At 40.4% G+C, this 26694-nt stretch overlaps 1 protein-coding gene across 1 annotated transcript; it reads left to right on the top strand.

Moving 5' to 3' along the window:
• Window positions 1-25616, top strand: LOC114559606 (probable polypeptide N-acetylgalactosaminyltransferase 8). Its single transcript, XM_028584350.1, has 11 exons — window positions 1-178; window positions 1734-2070; window positions 2213-2379; window positions 6570-6756; window positions 9525-9722; window positions 9905-10019; window positions 23217-23402; window positions 23574-23711; window positions 23884-23976; window positions 24943-25113; window positions 25370-25616. Exons 1-11 carry the CDS (start codon window positions 1-3, stop codon window positions 25487-25489), a joined length of 1890 nt encoding a protein of 629 aa, XP_028440151.1. The 3' UTR covers window positions 25490-25616.
• The last annotated feature ends 1078 nt before the right edge of the window (window positions 25617-26694 follow it).

Here is a 26694-nt window from a genome sequence, read left to right as displayed (position 1 = left end):
ATGAGACTAGTGTGGTTCAAGCGTTCAATCGTTATACTGGGAGGGATCGGGCTCTTTGTCTACGTGGGCATTTTTCTAAAGGGTGGATATAAGCCTGAAGCTGAGACTGACAAACAGCTGGACACACCGCGAATGATCAGCAGTTTTTCTGACCTGGAGACAAGCATCAGCAATCTCCGTGAGTTGAATCAATGATTCATCTTTTTCCACTAGTGGATGTGCACAAATTCATTTGTTTAATCAGTTATTTACTACACATGGAGATGGGGAAATGGAAAGAAAGTTGGGTTCTGTATGATTTAACTTCAGTGACATTGGATGAATGGCTTTTAATGGTCATTTTCTTGATATTTGCTGTCTATTGTTACAATTTGTTTTTATCCTTTTATCCTTGTATTTAGTCTCTCCTGTGCTTTTTTTGACCAATTTCCCTCTGGGTATCAATACCATTTTATTAGAATCCAGTTGCAATTTCTTTAAAGTCCAATGTGTGGGAAGTTCTCCCATCTAGCGTTGAGATCATATATCACAATCAACTCTCTCGCGCCACACAGTTCAAAGTATGTATTACAGCTACGGTAGCCTTCACGCTTCAAAAAGCTCTTTTCTTTTCAATCTCCTTTTTCTTTTTCTGGGCAAAGAAGACTCCTGTGCCCAAAATTTGGATTTTGAATACATGTGGTCCTCCATGGCCGGAAAGCTCCGATACCCGTTAGCAGCATTAGCAGCACCTGTGAGTTTATCATGTGACAGCGAAAACGTGAAAGGCGGAGCAGTATGTCCTGTATGTCCCTTACCGGCTAACGTATTTCAAGATGGCGCATGAATATGGAGCGTCTACACCAGTTCATGCAAATGCAAATGTAAAATTTCAAGCCAGTAGGAATACTTGGAATTGATGGTGGTGGTAAATATTCATGAAAAAGGACAAGTTATACGGGCAACACAAATTTTGAACTAAACACATTACACACTGAACCTTTAAGACTGCAAGGGAAGCTCAGCTTCCCCTAGAATGTCAACATATTAATGATCAAATATGTATTATTGTGTACTAAAAATGCATTAGAACACATTCATCTTGAAGACGAGTTCCTTCAGAATCAGCTACATATAGCAGGTCGACTGACTTGATTTCCTTCTCATACATTCCCGTAGCGTCACAGTGCATTTCCCTGTTGAAACCTGGCATCCATGGTCTTCAATGGGGCTGCTTTGAGCAGTTTTTTTCAGTGTTTCGAAACTAGACGATCATTGGATAAATGTTGCGATTATGTCCCGCCCACGGACGCTCAGCATTTCTGGGGGTGAATGGAGGAGTGGGCTGGCCTGGACAACGGGCTTCTCCGTAATGATTGGAAGGTTAGGGTTAGAAAGACTGCAACTTGGTTTGATTCACAGCGGTTTTGTACTATAAAAAGTCGCCGAAGCTATTCAAGCTCAGTCCCATCACGGATTTTGCAAGTGTAGTCTCCTTTGAGTTTAATATTGTTTCGTTAGATCGTCGTTCGTTCGTTCGTTCGTTCATTCATACAGTAGGCTAGACTAGTGTCGTAGTCGTGAACTAGCCAGCTAGCAAACTGCACACAATGATAGACAATGCTAATACTGTCGACCTGATTTTGGCCGAAAATGATCTCCTCTATGAAAGCATGTAGGAAAACATGTAATCATCAGTAATCATGCTGCTCATTTGACTTTCTCCCTGTCATCCTTTTGTCAAAACAATGTAGTCAGAGCTTTTGAGAAAAAGCAGGACACCATGCAGAAAATTCTAGAAAAGGACATACTCAGATGGAGAAAAGCTGCAGAGATCAAACAGCCAACTGTCACACAGCCAGAGCAGAAAGAGAAACCTGAAACAAAAATCCCAGACCAAAAGGAGACTCCTCAAGAGAAAAAGTCTAAGAAACTGTTTCCTAAATCTGCCCTGTTCGTGAAATGGGGGGAAAATCTCTCGGAGGATGACCAAAGAGAGGCACAGGGTTTGTTTGAAAAGTATGGATACAACGTTTTTCTCAGTGATCGCCTTCCTCTAGATCGAGCTCTTCCAGATACCAGGGATCCAAGGTAGGCTACAACCATTTCTTATGAGGCCAGAGCTGTCATTTCAATTCACATACAGATAAAAGTTAAAGAAATGGCCCCTCCCATCCAGTTCATTGTTTGCCGATTATCCTCTCTGTTCATGGTTTGTCTTGTTTCTGAATAGGTGTCTGAAAAAGAGTTACCCAGAAGACTTACCAAGTATTGGAGTAGTGTTGATCTACCTGAATGAGGCCCTGTCTATTATCAAAAGAGCTATGCGCAGCATCATTGACCGCACCCCTAAACACCTTCTGAAGGAGATTATATTGGTGGACGACAATAGCTCTGAAGGTAAGTTGAATGCAAATGGATGAAAATGTGTAAATTGTGCAAATGTGGAAAATATAATTACCAATGTAAATATATTTTCCTTTCGTAAAGGACCCTTTTGCAATTATGTGAGCACGTAATGTAATCTGAAAACTGCTGCCCTGATTAAAAAAACAATGCAACTGATCTTAGCTGGTATTCTGTCTGGAATGAAGTGGAATGGAAATTTCTAAGTGAGCCAAAACTTTGGACCGGTAGTGTAATTCTCAACAAGAAAAGGCAAATAAGCATTTTACTCCTTTTTTTTTTAAGAGCACATAAACCCCTGTACGATGTAACAGCATTTAGTCATTTCAAGATTGTAATTAGTGGTGGAATGGCACTGGATTGCAATATACTGTACTAATGGTGTTTCTCATTCTTGTCCATCCTTACATACATGCATGGTTGAAAGTTAATAAGAAACACCTTTTTAATCAGTACATCACTAAATACAACTTCAATTCAATTTTATTTATAGTATCAAATCATAATTAAAGCTGCAATCAGCGATGGACGGGCCCTCGCGCGTCGGGGTTACCGGCGGACGCCGCTCCTTGCGACTGCGCATTTGCGCGGCACTCAGACGCGCAAATGCCCGTCGAGTACAACGATACTTCACACAAGATTCTACGTCATGCGGTTCATTAGCTGTGAAAGGGGGTGTGGCCAAAGCATAGGGGGCGGGTCAAACCATCACCAATAAAAAAGGAAGTCTCTGCTGAGTTCAATGATACCTCACACAAGACTCTACCTTAGATGGGTCAGCATTTATGAAAGGGGGCGTGGCTTAAGCACAAGGGGCGGGCCAAACCATCACCAATGAAGAAGGAAGTTTCTGCTGAATTCAATGATACCTCACACAAGGGTTTACATCAATTGGGTCATTAGTTATAAAAGGGGGCGTGGCTTAGGCACAGGGGGCGGGCCAAACCATCACCAATTAAAAAGGAAGTCTGTGCTGAGTTCAATGACACCTCACACAAGGGTATACCTTAAACGGTTCAAATGTTATGAAAGGGGGTGTGGCTTGAGTAAGTGGGCGTGGTCATATTATAGGGGGCGGCTCAGTATCACATGTAGACCACACATTTCATGTAAATCGGATGATGTTTGTCATATAAGGCGCATTTCATGTTGCCAGCAGTTGCTAAAATTGAATTTTAGCCTGTACGTGTCCTCAGGCCTGGACCCTTGTCAATAGTGAGAAATTTTCGGTCTAGACCACACTCTATAAATTCCAAAACCCCAACAATTACAGTAATTCCCCCAAGAGCAAGCATTATCAGTGGCTGTTGCGACAGTGGCGAGGAAAAACTCCCTTTTAGGAAAAAACCTTGGCAGACCCAGACTCGTTAAAGTATAGCACCTTGACTTTTACGCCTACTTCCTGTTGCCACCAGGGGGCGCTATGACTTTAAGTAAATATCGGCCTTTATTTGTCCTCAGGTTTGGACTCTTATGAATCCTGAAATGTTTTGAGGTAATCGGACAACGTACACTGGAGATACACCTACTTCCTGTTTCGGCGGCAAACACAAAATGGCCGCCCCGCCACGGCCACGCCCTATGACGAAAACTTTTTCTTTTAACAACTTTTCATCTTTAACATCTTAAGATGGCACAGACCGAGTTTGAAGTTGATCGGATGAAATCTCTAGGAGGAGTTCGTTAAAGTACGACATGTGGAAATGGCCAAAATCGCACTAATTTCGAACATTTAATTCAAAATGGCGGACTTCCTGTTGGGTTTAGGGTATGGCTGTAATGAAGTTTTTTGTACATCTTGACATGTTACATATGTGTACCAAGTTTCGTGAGTCTACGTTAAACGCACTGCAGGGGCTCAATTTTCTTAACTTTCTAGGGGGCGCTAGCAAGCCATTTTTGTGCGCCTATTCCCACATCCCTTAAAATACGTAAATCTTCACCAGACTTGATGCGACAGCCAAATTTGGTGAGTTTTTGAATATATTAAGCATCTCAAAAAGCCAATTCATTTGATGGGAAAATAATAATAATTCCTTCAGTTTCAATAGGGCCTTCGCCGCTGTCGGCGCTCGGGCCCTAATTAAAGCTGTGAGCAGCGATGGACGGGCCCTCAAGCCTCTGCGCGCGTCGGGGTTACCGGCGGACGCCGCTCCTTGCGACCGTGCATTTGCTCAGACGCCGGAAACCGTCACCGATGAAAAGGGAACTCACCGCCGAGTTTAACGATACCTCACACAAGACTCTACGTCATACGGTTCATTAGCTGTGAAAGGGGGCGTGGCTAAAGCATAGGGGGCGGGTCCAACCATCACCAATTAAAAATGAAGCCTCTGCTGAGATGAATGATACCTCACACAAGACTCTCCTTAAATGGGTCAGGATGTATGAAAAGGGGCGTGGCTTAAGCATAGGGGGCGGGCCAAACCATCACCAATGAAGAAGGAAGTCTCTGCTGAGTTCAATGATACCTCACACAAAGGTATACCTTAAACGGTTCAAATGTTATGAAAGGGGGCGTGTCTTATGCATAGGGGGCGGGCCAAACCATCACCAATAAAGAAGGAACTCTCTGAGTCAATGAGACCTCACACAAGACTCTACCTTAAACGGTTCAAATTTTATGAAAGGGGGCGTGGCCTGAGTAAGTGGGCATGGTCATATTATAGGGGGCGGCTCAGTATCACACGTAGACCACACATTCTGAGTTTCATGTAAATCGGATGCTGTTTGTCATATAAGGCACATTTCATGTTGCCAGCGGGGGCGATATGACCAATGTCTGTCAATTTTGGCCTGTAGGTGTCCTCAGGCCTGGACCCTGGCCAAAATCGCACTAAATTCGAACATTTAATTCAAAATGGCGGACTTCCTGTTGGGTTTAGGGTATGGCTCTAATGAAGTTTTTTGTACATCTTGACATGTTACATATGTGTACCATGTTCCGTGAGTGTAGACTGCAACGCACTGCAGGGGCTCAATTTTCTTAACTTTCTAGGGGGCGCTAGCGAGCCATTTTTGTGCGCCTATTCCCGAAACCCTTAAAATACGTACATTTTCACCAGACTTGATACGACCGCCAAATTTGGTGAGTTTTTGAATATGTTAAGCCCCTCAAAAAGCCAATTCATTTGACGGGAAAATAATAATAATTCCTTCAGTTTCAATAGGGCCTTCGCCGCTGTTGGTGCTCGGGCCCTAACAAGAGTTATCTCAAGACACTTTACAGATAGAATAGGTCTAGACCACACTATAATTTACAAAGACCCAACAATTCCAGTAAATACTTCATTGGAAACAATCACAACATCAACTTAATGTTTAAATTTCATTTCAATTGCATCCTGTATTTTGTGAGCATGTGAGGTACGTCTATGATCACAACTGTTGCTCTCAAAATTGTAAGTGTACTTTGTACTTTGTGTCCCTGCCCAGCTAAACTTTCTATGTTAAAGGAACACGCCGACTTATTGGGAATTTAGCTTATTCACCGTAACCCCCAGAGTAAGTTGATACATACCCTTCTCATCTCCGTGCGTGCTGTAACCCTGTCTGACGGCTCCAGCATTAGCTTAGCCTAGCACAGATCCTGCAGGTAACTGGTTCCAACTAGCCTACTGCTCCAAATTGTGACAAAAGTGACAAAATAACGCCAACATGTTCCTATTTACATGTTGTGATTTGTAAGTCTGGCGTGTACAAAAAACAACGTAACATGAGACACAGCCATCTTCTAACAGTAAACAAACCGGGAACTATATTCTCAGACAGGCTTGCTGTGAGCATATCACTCCGCCCAAGTACTATATTCTTCCGCCTGAGAATATAGTTCCCGGTTTGTTTACAGTTAGAAGACGGTTGTGTCTCATGTTACGTTGTTTTTTGTACACGCTGTGACTCTATAAATCACAACATGTAAATAGGAACATGTTGGTGTTATTTTGTCACTTATTGGGAGCAGTAAGATTACTGGAACCATTCACCTGCATGTTCTGTGCTGGCCTGATGCTGCTGGAGCCGTCAGACAGCATTACAGCACACACGGAGATGAGAAGGATGTGTATCGACTTGTCTAACTCTGGGGGTTACGGTGAATAAGCTAAATTCCCAATAAGTCGGCGTGTTCCTTTAAAAACATCTGTCACACCCCAAAAAAAAAATGCCCGCATTTTCTCTCAATTTAGAAAACCTGAAGGGTGACCTTGACATGTACGTAAAGTCGCTCGAGCAGGAGAACCCAAGTCTCGCTATCATAAGGGTGAGGCACAATGAGTCATATGGCCTGTCTCACGCCAGGGCGTCTGGCTGGAGGGCTGCTACTGCTGACGTGGTGGCCATCCTGGATGCGCACATCGAAGTCCATGAGCTGTGGTAAGAATGAGGCAACAATAAATCTTTTATACCTGGTTTATGTATAACATTTTCACTGGCATGTATGTCATTTTTGATTCAACATTAAAGGTGCTATAAATAGCAGCCGTTAACATTATATATCGGTGGCAGCTGTGCTCACTTGTGTCTTCCTAAATAACCCTCCGTTTTTTCTAATTAAAATTGTAATGAGATTTACTTAGTTCTCAAGATTACCACCAGTACTGACAACATTACCATGTTTACAGTTATTAAATGTTATGCAGGGAAGTGTCTATATCACCACCAAGTACAAACTGACTCTGGTGAGCTGATGCCTAATATGGCCTGCCTCACATCTTAGCCCTTGAATAACCACAAAATGTTTTTCTAACAATAACTTTTTAGGAACGCCCTATTTACACATTTGCAACAGTCCAGTTCAAGCACAGACTTATCCCAGTACAACCACAGTCGGGTGTACTGGCATGCCCACGTAGGCAATGAGGGTGTTACAGGCCTTGCACAGTGGTGGGAACGAGGGTGCTGCTCAGACTTTTAGTCACATGCTCATTTGTAGTGCAATAGTAAGTTTGGCAAACTGACTTTGCAATTGTGCATTAGCCAAAACAAAACAGTCTAATTTGGGTAACATTAACTAGATTTCTGAATCAAAATTCAACATTTTTCAGTCTGAAGCTCCGTCCACCTTCCAAATGGTGCACCAATGTTCCCTTGGTTGTGTACACATTAAACTTAATGCACAGGGCCCAGTTTAAAAATATGTAAATTAATCTGGATCAAATTGATCCGGATTTGGAAATCCCATGTTTTGCTATCCAGGATCACCTGATCTATCTTACTTTTATGCCAGTTTTTTAAAGGAATTTTGGATTGGATCACTGTGATTCAAATACCAAATTTTAGGATTACCAAATCCTGTTTACCAGAGCCTTAAATGTAACCAACAGTGTAGCCTACTGGCTTAGCAAAGAACAACATGTAGGCAAAATACTGGTGGCCACAAATAGCCATTGTATGTTATAATTTTAAGAAACGGAAACACTGTAATAAACAGAAACTTTTTACATTCCTTATTTTTTTTCAGGTGATCCTAGATAGCAAAACATGGGATTTCCAAATCCGTACCAATTTGATCCAGATTACATTTTTTTTTTAAACTGGGCCCTGTGGAGGAAGTTTTCCTTGAAGCAGCAGCGTTAGTGATATTCATGATAAAATCAAAACGAGTAACGACTGTTTGAGAATTAAACCAAAGTTTGGTTTATTAACAGTCACACCATTGTCTCACCTTCCCCTCTGCTCTCTGTTCTTAACATTAGCCTAAACAACACTTTTATCTCAGGAGACAGAAAACTACGTAGTTCTCACTGTTGTAAACAGTCATTGGCCTTCTCCACTTCTATCTAAGCAAAAAGTCAACAATGTGAGGAGCTTCAAGCTAGTAAAACTAAATAACTCTCTAGGCTATAGTTCACGGTTGCCAACTATTTCACTTGGAGTCTTTTGAATCTACACATGAAGAAGCTAAATCTTGTGGCGTTATAAAACAATCTTTAAACAAATGGTTAATATCATTAAACAAATGGTTAAAATAAAATTTGCCACCACAGCCCAAAAACTTAATCTGGATCAAATTGATAAGGATTTAGAAATCTCAGGTTTTGCTATCCAGGATCACCTGATCCATCTTACTTTTATGCCAGTTTTTTAAAGGAACATTGGATCAGATCACTGTGATCCAAATACCAAATTTCAGGATTACCAAATCCTGTTTAACAGAGCCTTAAATGGAACCAAAAGTGTAGCTTACTGGCTTAGCAAAGAACAACAGGTGGGCAAAATACCTGTGGCCACAAATAGCCATTGTTTGTTTTAATTTTAAGAAACAGAAAAACTTTAATAAACAGAAACATTTTACATTCTTTATTTTATGTTTGGTTTTTTTGTTCACCATATCTCATTAAATGTGACATGCTTTTTAAAATTTGTTTTAACCTTTATCCACGGAAGGTTCACTGAGAGGCCGCCTCTCTTTTGCAGGAACGCCCTGATCACATACACACAGTTCCACATTCATACCTGGAAGCCACCCAGTACAACCACAGTCTGATCTGCTGGCCACTGAGCAGCTCCACTGGAGCAGTTGGGGTTAAGGGCCTTGCTCAAGAGCACCTCAGTGGTGGTAATGAGGGAGGGACAAGCGCTGCTCTTTCACTTTCCCCACCCAGATTTTATCCTGTCGGTCTGGGGATTGAACTAACCTTTAGACCACCACTGCCACATACCATATGCTACACATATGAAGAGATGTATATATCATCACTAAACATTGATTTTGGGATAATTTACTCTAAAAAAAAACTTGAAAAATCACAACTGAATACACCCTTCTAATGGGATCAGGATAATCCTGTGTTTTTTTGATCAAATAAGTTCCAAAACGAGTTCAAAGTTTTGTAAGATTGGATTACATGATCTGATCTTAGTTCGGAATCCCTCTTTTGCTTTTGAAAAACCCATTTCCAAGATTTGATCCAATCCATGATCCAAAATCCCACTGGATTACTTTTGAAAAAATGGGTGTGTTCTGTCTGTTTGGAATGCTTGATCTCAGCAGCTGCTGATCAAATAACATGCCAGCTACATACAGTCATTTCATAGAAAGAGCCAAAGAAATATGAAGCAGCAGTGTCACTGGTTGTTCCAGAAACAACAGTTTAATGAAGTGATGGGTAAGCCACCTCTCCTCCCTTCCCCTCATTCAGGGCGGAACCCCTGCTGACGCAGATCAAGGCTGACCGAACGGTGGTGACATCCCCTGTGTTTGACAATGTAATGTTTGATGACTTCAATGTTATTCCATACGATCCATTTGCACAAGCCTTCGACTGGGCTTTATGGTGCATGTATGAGGGTTTTTCGGACGAGTATTACAAACTCAATGACGGCTCGTTGCCTGGAAAGTAAGTTTTAAATGAAATTGCTCAGTCTTGTTCCAACTTACATATGTGTCAAACATATCGTGTACATATACAAATCTTAGATGAGGCATTCTTAATGATCTGAAAGCTTTACTTTTATGCTTATGGTGATGCAACATGTTTTTAAATTATACAGTAGTAACAGGTCTTTTCTTTCACTTCAGAAGTCCATCTGTCATGGGGATCATAGTTGCTGAAAGAAAGTATCTGGGAGAAATCGGACTCCTTGATGAAGGAATGCAAGTGTACGGTGGAGAAAATGTTGAGCTGGGAATTCGAGTGAGTAAGCTTCACCTGTCTAACTCCAGATGAGACTAGGCCTGGCAAACTCGATTCCTTTTAAGGATTCGGGTTATTCTGAGTCACTCACTAAACTGATCTGGGTTGTGCGAGTCACTTGAGAAACTTGTAATGTTTCGGACTGTCTGCTCGACCCTAGTGGGAATGCTGATTCAGCAGCATTCCAACTATTGTTGTTTGGTTCTTTATTATTCCGTACGTGTTTTGGTCGTCCGTCCGTAACTTCTGCATACGTTCAGCTATTAAAACCATTCACCTATCAAAATCTTCAGCTCTTTCAGCAGATGATGGGACTTCTTAAACTTTTTCCTACTATTTATACTTTTTAAATATTAAGCTTTTAAACATTTCATTTTAACATTAAAGTCAATGAGAGCATGCTTCAAATCCTTCAAATCCTCTTCTGCTTTACCTACATTCTTTCACCTACAGATGTGTTTCAAACTTTAAACCTTTCAGGTATTCAGGTCTACTATGTGTTTTGATATATTTACAGTTTTTATGAAAAAGCTGTTTAAGTTTAATGATCATTTCAGGATTTTTTTGCATTTATAATGGGTGTATATTGCAGTGACTTACAGTGGGTGATATCATCAACTGAAGTGCGGAGCCTTAAAAAATTATCTTTGTCCCTTCTCTGTAAATTGCTTTTACACCCACAATTTTTACTCTCATTCTCATACACAATTTATTCATCAAAATGTAGGTATTCGTATTATTATTCTTCAATGTCCTCATTTATGCAATATGACATGGCTTGGTGAGCTTCCAAATGACAACAGTTAAAATCTTCCTTCATTCGCTTCCCATGTTAAACATCCTCCACATTTCCCAACAAAACGCAGAGCAAACCACTTATTTAAATCGCTGATATGCCCAAATTTTTATGTTTATCCACATAAATGTTATATCAATACGTTCACAAAGGCCTTGTGGTGGTCACGATTACGTCATTTGACTGATACCGCTTATTGTTTTGGCAGCCCCTTTATTTGATAGCTCGCTCTCAGTGTCTCTGAATAGCTGCAGCGTGCCACAGGTGACATATTAACAGCAGGTGCTACGATTGTTAGCTGATTAAAGATCACGGGAATCTCAATACATAGATCAAAGCGTGTCCTACTGTTTTTACAAACATGGTAACCATGACATTAATAACCATGACAGACTGAACTACAGACAGTTAAAGACTACGTTTACACATGGCTGGCTTTTTTCATAAACAGACATTTCAACCTCTCCATTGTCAAAAATAACATTGTGCACAACTGTCCGTTTTCAGAAAAGTGTTTGTTGTTCCATTTGTCAAAATAACCATGTACAGGTACAGTGTAAACAGGGCATAATATGAACATAACAGAACATCACACAGACCCACACACACACACACAGACACACACAGTCACACACACACACGTCCACAGACCCACAGACACACACACACCCAAACACACACACACAGACCCACACTCACACACACATACACACACATATATATGCAGACACACACACACACACACAGACCCACAGACACACACACACCCAAACACACACACACACACACAGACCCACACTCACACACACATACACACACATATATATGCAGACACACACAGACACACACACAAACACAGACACACACTAGGGGTGGAACGGTTCATGAAAAAACATCTGAACCGCTCGGTTCTCTCGTCTCGGTTCTCTCGTCTCGGTTCTCTCGTCTCGGTTCTCTTGTCTCGGTTCGGAACGTGTGTGTGCCGCACGCTTCGACGCATGCGCAATGTAGCCTCGTGCCGTATGTGACCTCAGACAGTGTTTCCCTTTCACACAAAAGAAGATGTATGGAGAAGTGTGATGGCGCAGTGGATATGACACATGCCTTTGATGTGGGAGATCTGGGTTCAATTCCCACTGTGATACATCAACCAATGTGTCCCTGAGCAAGACACTTAACCCCTAGTTGCTCCAGAGGCATGCGACCTCTGACATATATAGCAATTGTAAGTCGCTTTGGTTAAAAGCGTCAGCTAAATGACATGTAATGATAATAATAATAAAAGTTACCAACAAAACGTACAGCGAAAGATGGTGCTAAACATTTCAGACCAACCTGTAGACATTTTAACACCAATGTACGCTGTAACGTTTTTTCACTCTAAAGCCTTTGAAGCGGCTGCTGTTTCAATCCTGTCGGCTCTCTGCAGCGGGCGGGGCTGCTCAGTTCCCCCCGCGACTGACGCGTGTGCGCACACACAAACACACACGGTGGATGCAGGAAAAAACGGAGATGAGACGTAGGCTACAGGATGACCTAAATTGAGGACAGCTACACTCAAGTGCAATGATTAAGTTAAAGTCCAATAAGTACTTTATCAAACCAAATGAATGTGTGTCCCAGGCCAGGATAGGAAATTAACTAAAAATGCAAAGATCAACAAGCCACTGACAGACATGTTCAAATTTGATTCATTCAATAAATTATCATTTTTTGTCTTAAATCCACCAGCCATTTTCATATTATACCAACATTTGCAGCATCCTGAGCTGTTTTGGTAAAGTTACTAAGAAAACTCAGCCCAGAGTAATTTTATTCTCCCCAAAACAAGTTTCATTTTTATTTTTAAAGAACTATACAAAAAAAACTCAACTTTTTTTTATGTATAACGTATTGTGACTTATTCAAAGACGGTGCTTTAAGAGTTCCTCTCTTTTCTTTTAAAGGATACCATTTTTATAAGAGCTACACTGAAGTTGGCAGTTTGATGCAAGTTATTTCAATTGATATTCTGTAAAATTTCAATCTTCGTGTGCTAAAAATGCACATAAGTTCCTGTAGATGGCAATACACATTCTCCTTTTTTTGCCAAATAAATGAAAAGCTTGTTGAAATCATCAATGTCTTCCCTCTTGCTGTATCAAAATCTCAGCTAGCTTTCCTCAGAGATGGTCCCAATAATGTGCTTGAAGTCAAGTCAAATTCAGTTTTTGCAAGATTACATGATATATATTTTTTTAATACTGTATCCTACATTGTGGATAATTAAGCTATATATCATACTATATCATAAGTATATTTCTGGAGTGTTAAAGATTAAAAGAAAAAATAACAACAAGAACCGTACAGAACCGAAAACCGTGACCCTAAAACTGTGATACGAACCGAACCATGGGTTTTGTGAGCCGTACAACCCCTAACACACACCCAAACACACATACACGCACACACAGACACACACACGCATGCACGCACGCACGCACACACGCACGCACGCACGCACGCACACACACACACACACACACACACACACACGTGCAGACACACACACACACACACACGCACGCATACACACATATATGCAGGCACACACATATAAACGCACACATACACACAAACACGCACACACACACACACACACGCACACTCATATATGCAGACACACACAAACACACATATGCAGACACACACACGCACACACAAACAAACTCACACTGACACACACATACACACACACACACAATATAAAAGACAGACTTTCATTTGTTTCAACTTCAGAACACATATAATTAACAATCCATATTTAGGCAATTTTGATGCCTTAATACCATCGTATATTATGTTTATGTGAACATGCTTGTCATTATGCTCATTTTTCGTTTTCAATGCAAAATTGTTCAGCCCCCTTCTTCAGGCAATATATATCACATCTAATCTCAGTTTAGATTGATGCTTTTTCGTTCTATGCAGTATATATGTCTGATAATAATACAAAGTATTTTTTCTTTCAGCCTTTTCAGGTAATTAATTTAAACTTTCATCTTTGATAGTATTACAGTTCAACAATTAGAGATACACTGATTGACCAGCTGGTGACCGGAATTGGCCGATTTTCACGTCATCGGCCATGACCGGCGACCTGCCAGTCAGTCTGACATATGCCGATTTTATGCCGGTCAAATTCACTCGGGCGCCACATGATTTACATCGCGCAACATCAGCACCACATGTGCACATGCATGGTTTCCGCTATATGCATGTAGCAGCGGCGCACTGCCGCTCAATCAGCTGTTCATGAAATGTCATAAAGTCGTAATTATACACAACTCTGCAGAGCCGTCTGCTCTACTGATCTCACAGTCAGCCGCTCTCTCTCTCTCCCAGTGGTATTGTACTTAAGTACATTTTTCACGTATCTGTACTTTACTTAAGTTCAATCAATAGTGCATACCTTTGACTTTTACTTCGTTACATTTTGCATCAATTAATCAACTTTCTACTCCACTACATTTCTACAACGTTCCGTTAGATTTCCGTTAGATTTTCTGATCGGTTTTTCCCCCTGCCAAAACGTCTTTCAGACAGTCACATGTTTGCAGTCCGCAGGGAAGCCTTCAGCAGCAGCCGTCCAGCTCCCGGTGCCGCTCGCGATATTACGAATCCCACTATGGCCACGCCAAGACCCGCCCTTCAATAGCATTTATTGGCCAGGCGCGTACCGCTCCTGGTACTACTGCTGCTCCCGTTACTGCTGCTGCTGCCGATACTCTGCTCGGTCATATTTGAAGTATCCGTTCACATAGGATTAATATACAACCCTTTATTTATTGATTTAATTTTTTTTATTTTATTTATCTTAAAAACACTCCTGGTCCTCCTTAGCTGTGAAGCCACGTACTTGTTGTCCAAGCATGTGTGTTCTCGCTAAATAAATGTGTGCAGCATTGTCCCGTGGGAAATAATGCAAAGTTGAGTTCATGCAGATCAGCCTGATAGATAACCAGAATTGTAAGTCAGAATGTAAACTGGGCCATAGATGGTAAGCACAATTACATTAACCTAAAACTAACTCAATTAAAATGCCACCGCATTGTTTTTTGTCAGTATGTCTCTGGTTATTTGTACTTTTACTTAAGTACTGAGATTCAGTACTTCCTCCACCACTGCTCTCTCCCCTCTGAGGCTGAAAAACATGAAACATGAAAACCACACTCATGCGGGTCCTGTGAAATATGACAGCTACAGTTTATCGGAAAATAGTGTTGGGCACACAGACTGATGAATTTACTGTTTATCCCCAGGTGAGACAATAAGCTAATGTTAGCGAACGCTGCGGTCCCTCTGCCTCTGACGCCCCGCTCTCCGCTGCAGGAGACGCTGTATTAAAAAAAAGAAAAAAGACGCTGTATTCCTCCGACATGCTTTATTACCGTTACTGTTTGAAATGCTTTCCAGGTTAGTGGGGATGCATAGCACTCCAAACCAACATTACAAATGTAGTAATCTTCCCTCAGCGTTTAGTTTTGTTGCTAAACTGTGTGCAAAATGAGTGGTGACGTTAAATCATCTGTTTCAGGTAACGGCACCCTAGGGTACCGTCTATTTGCTAGATTGTTCCGAGGTAACTGCCAGTAGCTAATGTTAGCAGATAAGCCTGTAATACCATGTTTGGCCGCCTTTTGCCTTCAGAACTGCCTTAATTGATTCAACAAGGTGCTTGAAGCATTCTTTAGAAATCTTGGCCCATATTGATAGGAGAGCATCTTGCAGTAGATGGAGATTTGTGGGATGCACATCCAGGGCACGAATCTCCCGTTCCACCACATCCGAAAGAAGTTCTATTGGGTTGAAATCTGGTGACTGTTTTAGTACAGTGAACTCATTATCATATTCAAGAAACCAATTTAAAATCATTCGAGCTTTGTGACATGGTGCATTATCCCCAAGAAATGAAAACTGGCAGCTGATTGGACGAATGCATGACATGGGTTTGTTTTCTCCGGAAATTCAAAGCCAGACTGTCATGGCAGCCGTTCAGAATACGATCTCATATTGTACTAAAATAGTTCACTGAAACATGTTTCTGAAAACATTTTAAGCAAGAAATAGGCCATGCAGTTGCTGAATCTGTCTTCATTTCAGCTCAACAAAGGTCAGTTTAAAAGATTTTGAGAGACTCTATTCACCTCATTTCGCTCGCCATTTCTGGGTGAGTCCCGATGGCCGAACATGTCAGGTCGGCCAAAATGAACGCCAACATCCCCCCAGACTGACGACGGCACAGGACACACTGAACAGATTTGAGTCACCGACCTCGCCAGACTGTCCTACGGCCGATAATCGGCCGCGTGTGTCAGCACCTTTAAATGGGTCATTAGTTATAAAAGTGGGCGTGGCTAAAGCTTAGGGGGCGGGCCAAACCATCACCAATGAAGAAGGAACTCTCTGCTGAGTTCAATGATACCTCACACAATACTCTACCTTAAACGGTTCAAATGTTATGAAAGCGGGCGTGGCCTGAGTAAGTGGGTGTGGTTAAAGTATAGGGTACATGTAGACCACACATAAGTTTCATGTAAATCGGATGATGTTTGTCAAATAAGGCGCATTTCCTGTTGCCAGCGGGGGGCGCTGTGACCAAAAGTCAATTTTGGCCTACAGATGTCCTCAGGCCTGGACACTTGTCAATCGTGAGATATTTCGGACAGATATGACAACATACACTCAAGTTACAACAACTTCCTTGTTCATCGCTAAACACACAAAATGGCCGTCACGCCACGCCCACACCGTCTGACGAAAAGTGTTTATTTTAATAACTTTTCATCTTTAAGATGTTGAGATGATACAGACGAAGTTTGAAGTCCATCGGATGAAATCTCTAGGAGGAGTTCGTTAAAGTATAGCACCTTGACTTTTAGGCCTACTTCCTGTTGCCACTAGGGGGCGCTATGACTTTAAATAAATATCGGCCTTTATTTGTCCTCAGGGTTGGACTCTTATGAATCCTGAAAAGTTTTGAGCCAGTTGGACAATGTACACTCAAGTTACAGCCACTTCCTGTTTTGGTTGCGAAACGCACAAAATGGCTGCCCCACCACGTTCACGCCAAGGGGGTAAGCTTCGCTTCAAAACTTGAACCTCCTATGGCGCCATTTTGTTGCTACAAAGCCATCACCTCCCGTTAGCATTCCACTGACTAGCATTCATTTTGACGTCACTTTGACAGTAAATAACTTTACATCTGAAGCGTTTAAAGACTCTATTTGTCCATTGTTTATTTCTAAAGAAACAACAATGTATAAAAGGCTCCATTACCTTGTACCTCATGTTATGGCTCCGTAGCAGATGTTTTTGTAAAAATAGGCTAACGATTGTGTCACATTGTAGAGGAATTACCGTATAGTACAGGATAAGCTTGCATGCAGTTTCGACTTACATGAGCTGTTTAGGATTAATTACTAATGTTAACTAGCATTTTATTTAGCTATAATTAGCCTGTGCCCATGTTATCTCCTTACATATACATACACTCTCCGTCTCTGTAAGATTGGGAATGATTGAGATTTCTCTCGGCACAGCTACCAGAAGACTTACAACTTTCAGACACGTTGCTCCCGTCACATTTACGTTGTCTCTCTCAGTTGGAGGCTGCGCAGTAAAGCTGGCCATCACCGGAAAAGTGCTTCTAATAGCCTTCACTGGTCTCCGTCCAGAGCAACGGGGTGTATTGGTCCATTATATACTGTCTATGGTTCACGCCCTATGACGAAAAGGTTTTCTTTTAACAACTTTTCATCTTTAATTTCTTAAGATGGCACAGACCAAATTTTAAGTTGATCGGATGAAATCTATAGGAGGAGTTTGTTAAAGTATGACATGTGGAAATGGCCAAAATCACACTAATTTCGAACTTTTAAATCAAAATCGCGGACTTCCTGTTGGGTTAGGGTATGGCTCCAATGACGTTTTTTGTACATCTTGACAGGTAAAATATGTTTACCAAGTCTACTTTAAACGCACTGAAGTGGCTACATTTTTTTAACTTTGTAGGGGGTGCTAGCGAGCCATTTTTGCGCGCCTATTCCCAAAACCCTTAAAATACGTAAATTTTCACCAGACTTGATGCGACCGCCAATTTTTGACGACGTAGATGTGACGTGAGCAACCTGTCTGAAAGTTGGAAGTCTTCTGGTAGCTGCACCAACAGAAATCTCAATCATTCCCAATCTTACAGAGACGGAGAGCGTGAGTAGGAGCCGTCCATGAGCCGAGCGTAGGAGCAGGAGCAAAACGTTGCTGAAATATTTTGATCCGATGCTTTCATGGACTCTCTATGGGCTTCTCCCTTGACTGTATGCCTCCACGCCCCCCGGGTTGCCTGCGAGCTTCTTCTGACTGTGCGACAGAAAGTCACGTGGTTATGACACAATCGTTAGCATATTTTAACAAAAACGGCTGCTACGGAGGCATAACGTGAGATACAAGGTAATGGAGCCTTTTATACATTGTCGTGTTTCTTTAGGAATAAACAATGGACAAATAGTCCATTCAGATGTAAAGTTATTTGCTGTCAAAGTGACGCCAGAATGAATGGGAGTCAATTGAATGCTAGCTGAAGGTGATGGCTTGTTAGCCTCAGAATTTTTCCATAGGAGGTACGCTTTCCGAATGCTCGCTTACCCCCTTGTTTCAGACACACACGCACCTTCCCATCCCTGGTATCACTTCTGTTGGTGTCCACTAGATATCAGAAAAAGGCCAGATGAAAACAATTGCTAACTGGACCTACCCACAGATGCCAAGTTACTTCCATGTCGAAAACCAGCTGCTCCCTATTTAAATATGCATGACATGCATGGATTTCAGCTAATATTGGTTGTAAGTGGCAGTCAGTGTTTGAATTTACTGCAGCTAAATTTCTTTTTTTAAATTGCTTTTTACTTCTACTCCTTACATTTTCACACAATTATCTGTACTTTCTACTCCTTACATTTTAAAAATAGCCTTGTTACTCCTATTTCAGTTTGGCTTGTTTTCATTCCGGCTTGTCATTGTTCAAACACACACAAAAAAAAAACCTATCCAGATAAATTGCGCCATCCAGATAGAGTGAATTTGATTGTGGTTGGATGAGAAGTATAAACATATACCATTCCGACACCCTATTGGTTTGTACGCGATCCATCGCACCTGCACAGACCCGGTATTAAAAAGCACTGGTGCCTTAACGACCGGACCGAATAGCAACACGGATTTTGTTGCCTTATTAGGAGCCACTTAAATGACTGCGCTTCTCTCTGATGCTCCAAAAACGGACGTTAGAGGGAACTGAAACATCGCCGCATGGGACGCTAGTTAACGCTACACTTGACAGCAGGTAATGTTAGCCTACTGTTAGCCGCTGGAGTAAACATGGTTAAAATGTTGACAGCTAAACGGTGTAAACTGGAGAGGATTGTAATACCAGACTGTAGCTGCCGTCTGAAAAACACAGACTCAGCCTCGCTTCGCCAGCCTCGTACTGCATTCAAAGTTAATGTAAAATACCTTTTTCCCATCCAGTGGTTGTTTTGGTAGTTTAACAGGAATTTACTGGTGAAATAAGTTATTGTTATAACATTTTTAATAAATCATTTAATTTTGTCACCCTTTTGTGCAACTTTTTGTTTTATATTTTTGAACATATAGAACAGACAAATACAACTGAACAAGGTGCTCCTTTAAAACTATATATATATATATATATATATATATATATATATATATATATATATATATATATATATATATATATATATATATAATAGAGATAGAGAGAAGAGATGATACCTTTTTCAGCCCTTCTCAGTTTGCAGGTATGATTTTAATATAACATTATAGTCATTATGACCTTTAGAAAAATGTTTTTTTGTGGAGGTGGGGTAGTGCACTATAGGCCCCTGTGGGGCGGGCTAAGCTTTTGTCCTTAATGGCATTTTTTCCCCCTTACATTACTTTTATACTATAAGTAATTTTGAAACCAGTACTTTTACACTTTTACTTGAGTAAGAAGCTTGAGTTGATACTTTTCAAGCCATAGTATCTATACTGCTACTTGAGTAATGAATGTGAATACTTTTGCCACCTCTGCTGAGAACACTTTCAGAGATAAAGTAGGCTACTTGCTGTACCTGAACATGGGGATTAGTGTTTTGACTCAGGGAATTTGAGGACCCAAAAGCACAGAGCAGGCAGGCGTAGGTTGAGGTTGAGGATTTATTAACATTAAACAAAGTTCATACCAAACAAGCAGTCCTGAGAGTAGCAGGCAGTACACAGTCCAGAATGTAGAACAAACCAAAAGAACAGGATAACAAAACAGGAACAAAGAGACCACGGGGAACACAAAAAACAGTACACATGGCAACAGACGACAATAATCTGACACAAGACAAGGGAAACACAAAGACTAAATACACCAGGTAACGAGCAAACACGGGACAGGTGACACTAGGGCTAGGGAACAGGTGGAACACATTAGACAATCACACGGATGGAAAAACTAAAAGACAGGAAGTAAAACAAGACAGAAAACTGACTACCAAAATTAAACAGGAAACAGAAACAGAAACCATCATCAGAATCAATCAAAAACAAACATACGCAATCATCACAATTAGATATATTGTAGGCCTATACTAAAACTACACTGACAGTGTTAGTTACTATATACTATATACTATATATATATATATATATATATATATATATATATATATATATAACTATTCAAATATAATGTAAATGTATATAATATGTATTGCTTTTAAAAACCTATTTAATATTTTGTCAATGTCATATTACACTTTTGATTCATATTAAGGCTGTGAAATGATGAAAATGACTAGGCCCTATCAATTTTGTCTGTGAAGCTTTCACAAACAACCACCTGGGATCTCATTTATAAACGTGGCATACGCACAGAACGGGGCTAAAAATGTGCATATGCCACTTCCCACGCAAAGGTTGTGATTTATAAAAAACAAACATGACAGGAGAATGTGCGGTCCTCCACGCAAACTCTGACCCATGCGTACGCACATTTTGGAGACAAAATAGGAATTGGCGACGCAGATGGTGAGGTGGTGAACTGAAGTCAGACTGCAGAGAGTAAATGTGAATAAGATTACTCTTAATATTTTCTAGTATTGATGCCTCACGCACATTCTTTCACTCCATATCTTCCTTTTTTAAGAATGATTTCTGTGCCGTTCTTTGTTCTTTTCTCATAGAAAAGCTTAAGGAGACCGCTGTTCCCAGCAGCAGCAGCCATAAGCCCACCCACTGATGCTATTCACAATGTGATTGGCCTGACCAGAGTTTGATTTTTCCAGCTAGCAAGCCAACGGAGAGTGCCTAGACCCCCTAACTGCAAAATAAATTTGCTGCCAGTAGGGTGCGTCTAGATTTCTAGGCTAGCACTCTAATGAAAGACAGACAAAAAGTGCAAGTTAGGATTTTTTGGTTAAACTTTTTAGCCCCCTTCTTTTGTTAGCATGTTTAGAGTGGTACCAATGCATGGCTGATGTTTTCCTGTTTAATTCAATACCAATTCAATATCATCCTAGCAGCAAAAGTGAGCTCACTACGTACAACCTCTCATTTACAACAAAGTGAAATTGCAGTCAACCCATTGACTTCCCAATTAATTTCTAATGAATAGAAATTATTAAACACGTTAACTTTGACAGCACTAAATGACACGATCATTTTCATAATCATGATGCACACCCATCTTGATAATTGACTATGCAATTCGCTAAGATAAGGATAAAGGCAGCCTATTATAATGTGTCCTGCTCCTGGCACTTACCAGTACTTCTTGCTGATGTGAAATTAACTGTCCGTCCCTCATCACGACCAGGCTGTGGCTGCTCAGGCTCAGCTTCCACTTGGCCCTCTAGCTCTGTGAGCTTTTTGCATTTTTCTGTATCAGTCTCGAGAGACTTGGCCCTCTTTTTCCGATCCACCTTTCTCCTTACATTTTCTACTAGCAACTGTCACATCTAATCTAATTCTTCCTCAGTTTTTTGAGCACATAGCACATAAGTGATCAGCGCCCCCTGCTGTTGGCTGTTAATATCACTTTATTAGACTTTTTTTTTGTGCCGATGGCCGTCGCTGTTAAATTAGAATGACACCACTTTTGTATCTATATAATATATATATATAATAACAAGCTACAGCTGGCATGCACTTTGCTTACTTAGCATTAAGACTGGAAACAGGAAGAAAACAGCTAGCCTGTCTCAGTCCAAAGGTAACATAATCCACCAACTAGCACCTCTAAACCTAACTTATTTAACACAGTACAAGGCATTATATCAGATTTTACAGGAGAGCCAAAACTATTTTGACCAGAGTTGAGTCTGCTGCTATTGTCATGAAATGACCTTATCAAACATTTTAAAAATGGCAAAAGAGTGGGATATGCCTTTTTAGCACAAACATTTTCCAGACAGACTAATGCAGAATAATAATATGTAAATGTATATATACAAGGTTAATGCACATGCAGTTATATTAATAGTGTGTGTTTGTAGAAGTTTTTTTTTAAATTTTAAGAGTTAAAGCCTTGGTGAAAGTTGCTGAGCATTACTTCAAGATGAAGATATTTGTTTAAATAAAATTAATGTGGTTTACAAATGGTTTCCAATACTTCCATAAGCCCATATTCTGATTTATATTGGGAAAATGTCACTCTTGTCATTTTTGAGATCAATAAATAGTTTTCAACCTAAACTGTAGCAATATTGTCTGTTTATGATAATGTTCAATCTGATTACACAAAATAATCTAATATTGTGTTCAGTACATGGCAATAGCTGCTGATTCAAGTTTGATCAAAATTAGTTTAGGTTCACCTGTAAAATCTGATAACACGCCCCGAGTGTTGTTAGCATGATCTACCCACCTTTTACCTTTTAGCACGGCGTTAAGCTCACTTGAGCCATTTCACTGTTATGCCTTGTTTTCTATGTGTCATTATTTCAGTTGTGTCCTTTTGGCACTCATATATCAGATAATATAATGAAATGTAAAAAGAATTCTCAGAGAGAATATGTCTTGGCTAGGTGTGGTAACTTCCTTGGTTGTCACTGGTTGTGTGGCAAATGTTCTATTGTTATAATTATTAACTTTATGGGTCAGCTGCAGGGGTCTCCCAGAGATGAAGCCCTACAAACTGTTAAGGGAATATAAGAAGCGGTGGTACTATCCACAGTTTGTGAACTTCTAAGTAGCTCTTAATAACTCTTAACTTTTGTTTTTATTCATGCTTTGTACTTGCACAATTCCCATTGGTAACTGAGCAATTATTCCATTTCATAAAGTAAAGCTAAGCTTTTTTGCTCATATAGGTGTGGACATGTGGAGGCAGTATTGAAGTAGTTCCATGCTCCAAGATTGGCCACATTGCAAGGGCCCACAAGCCCTACACGCCTGACCTGAGCAAAGTCATGAGGAGAAACGCACTGAGGGTAGCAGAAGTCTGGATGGATGAATACAAACACAACGTCAACTTGGCTTGGAACTTGCCATTTGAGGTACTTCAAATGTAGTCAAATACAACAAAAATGATGATGCCCTTTCTATGGAATACTGCATGCCTCATACACACATGATGTAGAATGAACATCCAAGGGTCCATAATAAAAAGCTTTTCTTATGAATATGAATATGAATGTGACAAACAAATCATACCTTATTCTCTGCAGAATCACGGAATTGACATTGGGGATGTCTCTGAAAGGAAAAAACTCAGGGAAAGTTTGAACTGTAAACCTTTCAAATGGTACCTGGAAAATGTCTATCCCAAGTTGGATCCCTTGACTAACCTAGTTGCCTATGGAGGAGTAAGTTTAGTTGTATCTAATGTATCTTTGTATGTGTGGTAGAGGCAGTACTGCATGGTGTGCACACCACATATGCACTGCCACATTATATTGTGTATTTTAATGATACATGTCATAGTATTGGATGCATTTTCATTGGGTTTGATAAAATGAAAAACTCCCCCATTTATAGATAAGGAATCTTGATGCTGACAGGTGCTTAGACCAAGGACCAGTGCCAGGTCACATACCCATTGCCTACAGTTGCTACTACTATCAACCTCAAGTAAGTAAAGCAAGTAACCATAGTTACGTATTGTAACTCCAGATTCTATGAGTATAGGCATAGCCTTGTAAGAGTTGTTGCTATTGGGTTCATCCCTCACGTATGCGCAGTTGTGAAGATTTCTTTCGCACCCTTGTGCCCTGCACAGGCCTCTCTTACGTCCGCAGTTACTGTACAGTATATTACAGCTGCGAGACCAGAGATCTGCTGCTAACATCAGCATTTTTCTGGAGAATCTGGAATTACAATACGTAACTATCGTTCTATTTTGTATAGGCTTCACCCTCTAAGAGCTGTTGCTATTGGGTTAAGGGCGCAGCCACCTGCGACACAAGGTTGACAAGTAGAACATAGACTAATTCCTCTTCCTATTTACATTAAACAAGGTTTAATGAATCAAACAACATATTTTGATGAAAAGCCCTGTCATCATCATGAATAGGCCTATTACTGATTGTAAGGCCCATGTCATGTGTATTGTGAAAATGTCTTATAATGACAAAAAATGAATATCACAATTAATAACTGCAAAAACTCATAGCCACTCAAGTGCTGGATGATTGAGTGTGGATAAAACCGAGTGAGTCATGGAGGACCCGGACCCAGGAAGCCGCTCCGCAAATGTCGGCCACGTCATGCCTCTGAGGAGGGCCGCGGACGCTGATAGCACTCGTGGAGTGTGCCCGAATGTCCTGAGGGGGTTCCACTCCCTCTGCGCTATAGGCTTGGGTGATAGCTTCGCACAGCCAGTGAAACAGACGCTGCTTTGAAAGAGCCACACCTTATGAGCGTTCTCTATAGTGAACGAACAGTTGCTGTGTTCGTCTGATGTCCACCATACGTAAAACATACTGGAATTTGTTAAAACTTTTGGTGTAAATATTGTCTGTTTACTGCTGTTGGCTTATTTACAGTAACTGACCAATCTGCTTTCTGCTTGACTTTTAATTTTTTATTTTTTTTTAGATCTGTTATTATCGGTCAAACGGTGAGCTCTATATCGGTGCCATCAAGTCCCACAAGTACCATGATAACCGGTGTTTAACTGACCCGGGGAAAAACGAAACGGAGCCTGGGCTTTATAACTGCAAAGAGGCTAAGCAGAAAGGAATGGGGATTTACTGGGACTTCACTCAGGTATTACACATTGTTAAACTATTATTAAAACATATAGCAAAGTATATAAAAGTCAGGGAAGAGATGTTGCAAAAGGATTTTTTTTATTCCAGTATAATAGTGAAAAATTAAAGTCAGTGTGTCTCACCCTTTTATATAAAATATAGGGTGGATGAGTTCAGGGTGACTCATAGCTCAAACTATTGACTGATTGTCTAAATATTGTATAATGACAGGCTGTTCGTTTGTATTCTTGACACTTATTTTTCTTCTCCAGGGCAAAGAACTGAAGAACAAAGATACAAAAAGGTGTCTGGAGATTAAGAATGGCGTGCTTCTAATACAGGAATGCTCTGGCCAAAGATGGGAAATCCAAAACATAATCAAAGCCTTTTAAAGTGTGCGGCCAACAAGAAGCGCACTTCTCTGTTCATTGGTCAGTGAATAATATCACCTGAATGTGTAAAATGGGCATTTGCTCAACAGTTTATGAATGGACAAAGTAATTATTTGTACAATTTATTATTCTGCCAATTCAATTTTTTTTTTCTTTTTAAAACAATAATTTGTAAAAATTGCTTGAACTGAAGAGTTCTAATTGCTAATTGCACCAGGGAACTGTGAAAGATATGCAAGCTGTATCCCAGTAGGTATATCTATATTCCAGGTATTGTGTGGAAAAGAGCATTGCTGGGATCACTGACACACAGCATCTTATAAATACTGCTTATAAAGGAGATACCCAAAATTACGCAATTTATAAATGCATGTTGATCCTTTTTCCTCCCTTCAATCTTCCACTCAAACACACTCAAAACAAATATATTCTATCAGGCAGAAACGTTAATGCAAATGTTTAGGTTTTCATCAGATTCAAACCTGGGGCATAGCATAATATGGGAGGTTAACAATGTGCCTTGTTATGTAATTTAAATAAAGTTTTGGCTTAGCTAAATTTCTTTGATGGCAGCAGTGGTCATAAAAGCATTAATGCTATTAGTTAGATGTAGCTTTTAGGTTTTAGTTCTATAACAATTGACCAACTATTATAAAATACTACATCTGGAGAATTTTTATGCAATAGATTTGGTGCTGTTGCGGTACATTTCAGGTTTGGAAGATATAAAAGTTCTTCTTAGTAATCTATTTCTACTTTTCTGTGCATTATCATCTGTGACAGAAATAGCCTCCATGTAGAGAAAGGCAAACAAATCATAAGGGGATAGAAAAGTAAAGAAGTAAAGGACAACGGTGGTATAAATAGCATGATTCAGAAAACAAAGTGGTTCATGGATGAGTGATATTCGATAGTACAGAGGTCTGACAACTGGATTATGGGTTTGTGCAAAACTTGAGTACCAAGCCTCCTTCTATAAATACTCATTTATGGTTTGACTGGTTTCCCCAATCAGTTTGAAACTATTGTATTGTTGTTAGTACGTTTGTAGTTCTGATTATTAGAAAGCTACAGTACCACTTGTTCAGACGTCTAAGGCCGGTTACACACTGCAGGCATGGCGTGAGCGTGGCGTTTCTGTTGCGTGTCAGCTGCGTGGATTTTGTCTGTCTTTCCACACCAGAAACATGTCTGACGCGGCGCTG

Source organism: Perca flavescens, chromosome 8, assembly GCF_004354835.1.
Source record: "Perca flavescens isolate YP-PL-M2 chromosome 8, PFLA_1.0, whole genome shotgun sequence".
Taxonomy (NCBI): Eukaryota; Metazoa; Chordata; class Actinopteri; order Perciformes; family Percidae; genus Perca; species Perca flavescens.
The sequence above is the reverse complement of the archived record's forward strand: the minus strand, read 5'-3'. Positions and strand labels throughout refer to the sequence as shown.

Excerpts from the sequence above, each read along its gene's own strand:
- LOC114559606 (XM_028584350.1), top strand. The coding sequence starts at position 1 with ATGAGACTAGTGTGGTTCAAGCGTTCAATCGTTATACTGGGAGGGATC. Across the intron at positions 23,977-24,942 it reads GCTACTACTATCAACCTCAA|ATCTGTTATTATCGGTCAAA; the intron begins GTAAGTAAAGCA and ends ATTTTTTTTTAG. Across the intron at positions 25,114-25,369 it reads TTTACTGGGACTTCACTCAG|GGCAAAGAACTGAAGAACAA; the intron begins GTATTACACATT and ends TTTCTTCTCCAG.